The sequence below is a fragment of the Seriola dumerili genome, unplaced genomic scaffold (genome assembly GCF_002260705.1).
Source record: "Seriola dumerili isolate Sdu_G_001 unplaced genomic scaffold, Sdu_1.0 BDQW01000134.1, whole genome shotgun sequence".
Lineage (NCBI taxonomy): Eukaryota > Metazoa > Chordata > Actinopteri > Carangiformes > Carangidae > Seriola > Seriola dumerili.
The window spans coordinates 2,057,024-2,064,768 of record NW_019174389.1 but is presented as its reverse complement, the minus strand read 5'-3'; the positions used below and the strand labels follow the sequence as shown (position 1 = coordinate 2,064,768).

The window sequence follows — 7,745 nt, the reverse complement described above, 5'->3', positions numbered from 1 at the left end:
GGCACAAAATTTCTAGCTGTGGCTCTGACGGAGCATGACCAACTATGAGGAGAGGAACCAGAGGAAGCTCCTTGGATAAAACATGCCTCAGATACTCAGCTCCCCCAAGCATGACCCTGACTTGGATAAGCAGCAAAAGATGGATGGAAACAATATTTTTCTTTTTCAATTTTCACTTCCCTGAGCACTCGAGCCTCCATAAACCTGTCAGAAATAATATTAATGAATCACTTGTAATTCAATTAATAGTACAGTAGTCTGTGTTTAGTATAAGTACTAAGGTGAGAAAAATACTCCTCCAACTCCTCCTCCACATTGGAATCTGTCATCAGGCCCATCCTACAGATTTAAGATATCATATTAAATTTACTATAGTGACATTTTCATTTGGCTTTCCTGCACCCTTCTGGTGGCTCAGGTTTGTCCATTCAACCATGCTGAGGTAAAAGAAGTTGTCTTTCTTTGGGTCATAACAGGAGCAAGTGCACCTATTAAAACCTGTCATCTGAGTAAAGGAATGTCTTTTAGACTATTATTTATTAATGTCATTTGCATGAGAGAGTAGTGTCTATCAATACAGCATCTGCTGGAGATGAAAAATATGAAGCAGTATTGTCTATAATCTAGCCAAGACTTTTGTCAGCTGCACAGCTTGCAATTGTTATCACACTGACAAAAAGCACACAGATGTAAGCAAGCATACCCACAACAGCCCGAGGAGGAAAACAGTGCATCATAGCTGCTGAAAATGAATGCAAACTTGGATAGAAAGCGGTGATACATTAAATGCATATGGAAAAAAAACATTCTGTGCTGTAAGCAAATTGCCTTTTTCTTGTAATATTATTTCCATAGGCAAGAAAAGGATCAGACATGGATACATTATTGACTTAAAACTAATGCTTACTGATACTAACTGCTCTCACTGGTCGAGGCCTTGTGAGGTATACAGGGTGCAGTAAGTCATACTCTCTAAGTTTGTCTCTCTGCACTGACCTTGTTTAAAGTTCTTAAAGAACTTGCAGTAGGTGGTCCTTGAAAGGTTGGAAGCACAACACCTTTTATGATGAAACAACATTTCTGAAGTCAAGGATTCAAAGTAGAGTTTGGTGTTGACAAAAGACCCATCTGAGGTCTGACTTGTGTATGAAATCTTAGGAAGGACATAGAAATACACTGATGGACACTATTTGGACATACTGGCTTCTGAAAGATATGTTGTTTTAGAGTGTATGTTGGCAAATTTGCAAAAATAAAAGTCAACTTTCAAACACTAATGTAATTTTTACAGGAAGATAAACATTAATCAGCTGATACTATGAGCAATTCACAGCTAATTTTATTAAACCAAGCATGAGTCTGTTTAATTTTTCCTACAAAGTAATTAGTTAGATAATGGTAATGTCATGCTTCAATAGAATATATGCGAATTCTTTCTTTCACAATATTTGCCCTCCATAAAACAAACATGTAAAAATTATTGTTTGACTTGAGCTCAGAGACAAAAGTTTCATGTCAGTGAAAGAGGCTATAAAGGTTTGTGAATATCATCTGGCACTGTGCCTCCATCCCGATGGTGTTAACAAGATATGAGGGCTAGCTGTGAAAGGTCAGGGAGAGGGCCAGTAATTCCCAACGTAGCACAATGAAGGAAACAGCTGTACAATATATAACTTTACTGGAGTTCATCTCAGTACTGGTTGTATTTTTTTTTTTACCATGGTCCTGTGTTTGCATTCAGTTTGTGCATATAGAACACCTTATATCATCTGCGTATACACATCTTTGCATTACAGGACATCACATACAATACCAGAGAAAATCTGCTGTACATTGACTCCATACATACAGTGCTGCAAGGAAATAGAATAATTTCAGTTGGCACTAAATCATCATCACTCATGCAAGAGAGCCAATAAAAACAAACGGAATGGTCAAAATTGTCATATTGACAGCAACTCATGCATTGAGTAACATGAAAGAAAACATTTTACCTTAAGTTACCGGTAGCTTCTGAGCTGAGGCACCACGGCAGTATTTGTGAACGATTTACTCAATCTTACAAAGTGTTCAATGATTTTCTAATTTCAAATAACTCATAAGCACTAATATTTAACTATTCTGAATCATCCTCCAATCACCATCCAATTTCTTGTGAGCATTTCATTCATGTAAGCATTTATAAGCATTTTGCATGCTTCTTTTGTCAATATCGTAAAAGACATTATTACAAATATTTTATATATTCCATTTATGCAGAATTTTTTTGTTAAAGGTTCTGCAAACAATCGTCACTGCTACTAGATATCGCACCAGACCACCAGCATCTCAGACCAAAACAAATGCTTCCAGCTAGTGATAGCAATACTTGCCAAACACATTCATAACACTGGTAACGGCAAGTAAGCTAACATTATCATGTCTACTTACTAATGAAAACAGACGTAACTTAAGAAACATCAAGTTACTTACATTAGGAGGAGAAGAAGCCAGTTCCAAGTCAAGATGGGGCCCTTTAGCAGCTATTAGGTCTCTCCATCTAGGTAAAGCCTGACCAATATTGGCTCCGAAGTCGGACTGTCAAAGAAATTCAGCCTTGGACTTATATGCTGGGACCACGACCGCATGAACGACACTGATAGGATCAGGAAAGACTTTACAAACATCATGGAGGTTCTGATGGGCCCCTGGTTGACTGGGATTTGAGCTGGTCGTCCCCATGGCCTGTGCTCTGGTCTCTTCTCTTTCTTTGACTGAGACCTTTCTAGCCGAAAAACTGGTTTCTTCAGTGACTGAAATTCTGGAGGGTGGCACTCACCTGAATGTTGTGTACTGCACTCTCACCTGTGGGTGGTGCCTGTGTGTTTATACACTGGGGAGGGGCCAACATGGGGAGGGCCAAGGGTTTAACAGGAGGGACTGACATGCACTAACATAGGCACTAACATGCACACGCTGCCAGACTAGCTACCAAAACAAAGAGCAGAGGAACTCAAATTACAACACACACAGAGGGGGTGTGACTTTGACTATGTATTTTTACATAGAAAATAGTTGTTTGCTGCTATATTTTTGTTTAAAATCTCATTTACCAAACCATTAAATCATATGACACGTTCGAATAAACTGTTTATTCTTGTAATTTTAATATGATTTTCCTGTGAACAGGGGAAAAACTTTTTTTTAGAGTATGGCAGTGTTTTACTATTTGAAATAGGTCAGGTGTTTGCAGTATTTGTTATCTTTCCAATAAATTTTATGTGAGCCCACTTATGTGCAAATAGCACTACACCCCTGAATGTCTAGTTTACCTGGATATCTGGCTCTTGTTATTCCGGTCTGTGCCAACACAGATCTTTTTAATCGCTTTGACAAACATTGCAACTCCCTTGTGCCATAAATCAAAGCAGGATACAGTTGTGGCTCCATCAGTAGGCCCTAATCTGAATGTATCAGCTGGTGTCAACTCAGGGACAGAAAATCCATATGCTCTCTGTGTCTGTAGTTTGCTGTATTGTAGGTTGCCAGATATTGTTTTCTCCTGCGAATGACATAGGGTAGTGTTGACCAACCTGCAAACAAAGACAAGCATGTGGGAGGAAAGGGGAAAAAAATCCTGGCAGACAACACTAGCTTCAAAGTGGAGCACATAAGCACATAGTACAATGAATATAAACACCATCATGTAATGCGCTTACAGGAGTAAGCATCCTAACAGTCGTTAGTGGGAATCCATTTAAACCAATTCTGACAAAGACTGATAGATTGAAAATCATAGTCTACAACCATTCATCCCTTCCAACTTACTTACCTCAGGTCCGATTCATTTTACCAACGGAAAACTAAAGAGCCACTCAGTTCTTACCACACAAGGCTACAATTGCACACATAATCTCATACATCAGATACAAGTGCCCTTCTGTCTGGATGGGAGTGGTGGACATTGGGTTTTCAATGGAACATTACTGCCATCTAGTGTGTTTGTTGAGCGACTGCTTGTGGGCCTGCGGATACTGCGCTGACAGGCATAATGCATTTGTGATCCTCTGCCATTTTGTATTTTTTTTCTTGATTGAAAACCGAGGGTGGGGAGTGTAAGCTCTGGGTCAATAAATTGCACAAACAAAATGAAAACTGCTCCTGTCGTCTTCAACAACAAGCTAAGGCACGTCGCCCCCAGTAAACTGCATCTGAGCTGCCAAGTACAACTGTATACAACAACTGCATCCTGCTGGACAGAGCTCAGTGTGAGTGCGTTTACATTTACTATTCTAATGTGACGCAGTGCAGTGCCGAGACACGTCATGCATCAGTCAACTAAAAGGCTAAAATAGTCGTATTTCTTAAAGTTTCAAAAGTATACGCAATTTAAAATTTACATAGCGAAGTCAGTTTGAGGGCTTCTCTTGATTTGAAATTCCTCTTCCTGAGTGTCTATCCAACACTGAAACAGGAAAAACCTCACATTGTGTCACTGAAAACAATGTTCTTGTTAGAATACCTCTTAGGTGACAACATCCAGTATGTTCTCAGCACTTTTACATAAAATGTACTCTGGTTTGAAGGCCCTAAAACACAGATTTAGTTTGACTGACCCTCGTCACAAACATTTAGGCCACAGTCTCGTACAATCAGCTCACCATGCAGACTTTAGAATGATACTTGAGCCAGGATGATGAGGTTTGCCTCCATGTTAGAAGGTAAATGAATGAACCCAACAACCAGCAGAGGGAGATGATAATGTATACTGTTAGTAGGGCCATGAATCCAAGTCTCCAGGGAGTGATCTCCTGTGAGAAGGTTGGGCCTGTATGTGGGAGGTTTCAAGTTTAAATGCACAGTCAGCTTAACTTAAACACCGCAGGAAGTAAATTAATCCTCAACAATTGGCACGATGCCCATACATTTACATTTAGCCACCAAATGGCCAAGTGCAATGGTGTGGTAGTAAAAGTATTTGAAATTGATCCATCCATCCAATTGCTCCATCTTTGCTCCTCAGTGGAAAAAAAGTGGAGTTTATTGAAAACTTAATAACTCAATTAAGTTAAATGATGTTAAAAGGTTTAACATTTACATGAACTTTTCATTTTTTGAAACCTTTTGAGTGTATCAATCTGCTCTTGGTCCCAGAAAAAATGCAAAATGAATCATGCAGCATTGAAATCTTTGTTCAGCATGCTTAAAGGGTTTTTTTCTTTTGCTCAGAAAATGTCTCCCTCCTGGTGTTTTCATTTTTCCTGTGTGATGAATAGTTATTTCAATATCGTTAAGGGTTTTTTTTTGCTTTTGTTCAACAGCTCAACAAATGAGACTGGAAATCCAAGTTTTTCAGCATTGTATTTAGAGTATATAGTCTTTTCTACCAACCTATGTGAGAACATTTGAATCTTACATATTACATCATTTAAATACTGTCTGTGATTAGAACAAAACACCTGTGTAATGTGATGCAATGCAATATGTCAGCCCTGCAGTAAAACTACTGAAACTGTTGTGTTTTTGCTGACAGCACTATTTTATTGTTTGTCTACTGACTCTGTCACAGTTTATTGCAGGACACTTGCATTGGATTGTGTTCTAATATACAGGAGTCCCAATTTTTATTTATTCCCATCCTGCCAGATTCTTCTGTGATTTCATGCAAATTACTTCAGACTGTATAAAAGTACTTTAGAGACACACACACACACACACACGCACACACCTTCCTCCATGCAGTGCTTTTGCTATGTACCTGTTTGTATTCTGATCATCACACCTCAACATCCACGATGAACACAAAAACAGACTCTGTGGTCACAGTAATAAAGACCAGCTTTATTTTGTCTTCTCGCAATAGCTAGATACATTAAAGGCTTTTCCCAGAAAAATGGATACAAGTGGTAAAATCTGCCGACTGAAAATCATTTCTGAGCTGTAAATGCTGTAAAACAAATATGGCATCGCACATTGTTGTAATCATCATTTCAGCAAAATGGGTCTCCCCCTCTATGTCTCTGCACAGAATCATTACTAATAGGACTGAAGAAAGTGCCTCACTGAGATATTGTTGCAGCATGTTTTGTCAAATGTGACAAACAGTTCTATAATACCGTTCCCGAGCAATAACTGATGCTTAGTGGACTAAACCAACAACTATCTCTGCAGCTTGTGTGCTTCCTTTTTTTTGTAAGATATGAAAATGTAATGAAATGTCTCATTAAATTTCCAAATGAATAAGCTTCATTCTGATGAACAGAGTCACGTACTCTGTTGAAACATACCCAACATCAGATGTGTTTTCATTCAGAATGCCATTTGAAATTGCCTGAGATAAAGAAAATCATATAAACTTGTGAAACATTAAACAGAACTGTGCAGAGAATGAAACTGGCATATCGGAAATGTACATGGCATCAAGTAATTTCAAAGAGCTTTTGACATTTTTTTATGAAAGAAAAACTGTTGTTTGAGGGGGGGAAAGCCCCATGACACACATTTCTATTGAGCAAGGATGATAGAAATGTTGCAATATCATTTCCACAACAGATAAACAAATAAGATACAGTCATATCAAACTCTCTTGTACTACTGTTAAATTTGTCACGGCAGTTTTATCTGCTTTTTACTGACACTTCTTAACGAAAGAATTGTCATTCTCTCATAGAGATGAATAATTAGCTCTGTTATAACCACCACTTAAATCATAAGTGACCTGAGGTATGGAGCAGTCTGTGAAGAAGTTCGGGAAGGCCAAAGTGCACAGTGCGTTGTCCTCTATGGGCCCAGTAGCAGCCTCAGAGTGACAGTAGACAGGAGGCTGGGCTGGGCCCGTTCGCAGGCTCTCCCCTTGTTTCTTAGAGGGTCCAGAGCAGCTAGTCCAGGGCTCCGAGTAGAGGAGACCACCAACTAAATGGTGAGCATCGTAGGAAGCGGGATCTGGGCCCCCCATCTCTGGCTGCACCCGGAGAGGCATGCTGTGATAAAGGTCCTGGTCACTGACCATGTTGCTGTAATCAGGCCCCAAGAGCTCGAAGAACTCTGCAGCTTCAGGATTTCCTCGTTCCAAGTCCTTCAGCGTCATCCCAGATGTGGAGCTGACTTTGGAGCAGTTGGCAGGCTCAGTAAAGAAAGAGGGGGGCAAATTGCGATGCCTCAGGGGTGGCTTCTTGGCTTTTTCACCCCTTATATCCTTCACAGGGCTGAAGAGGGCTGCCAAGCTCTTGCTCTGTAAGTTGGCCTGGACCCCATCACGCTTAGGTAGAGTTTTGCTCTGCAAAGGGCTGGGCTGAGCCAGGGGGGACCCTTGTCTTTTAACTGGGGCCTCTGCTACATTTCCTGGTGTTATAATGCCAGTGCACCTTTTGATCTGCTTCTGTAGATACTTCCGGTGGTTGACTTTCCTCTTGGATTTCACTGGCTTGTCCAGAGCCAGCTTGATATTGCTTGAGGCTGAGTCTATGAAGCTCAGCAAGTCCCGAGTGGTCTCTTTGTAGTCCTCGTCATTTTCTGCCTCACCCAGGAGACTCCCATCCAGACTTTTCTCCACATCATACTCCATCACAGAACCAGGGAAGCAGAAATTCATGAACTGAGGGTTCATGATTGCAGTCTGAACAGCCATTACTCTGTTGAGCCCAGCGGCTACACCTGTGGCATCTGCTGTGATCCGTGAACCAAAAGTTTCTTCAGAGCATGTCTTTTTCCCTCTGACAAACGCTTGGTCCTGATGCTGCTCATGAAGTTCCTGTAAACATTCCAGA

At 40.3% G+C, this 7,745-nt stretch overlaps 1 protein-coding gene across 1 annotated transcript; it reads right to left on the bottom strand.

The window, feature by feature from the left end:
- Positions 1-5,838: 5,838 nt before the first annotated feature.
- On the bottom strand, positions 5,839-7,745 carry fam181b (family with sequence similarity 181 member B). Its single transcript, XM_022748966.1, has one exon. It carries the CDS (start codon positions 7,604-7,606, stop codon positions 6,644-6,646), a length of 963 nt encoding a protein of 320 aa, XP_022604687.1. The 5' UTR covers positions 7,607-7,745; the 3' UTR covers positions 5,839-6,643.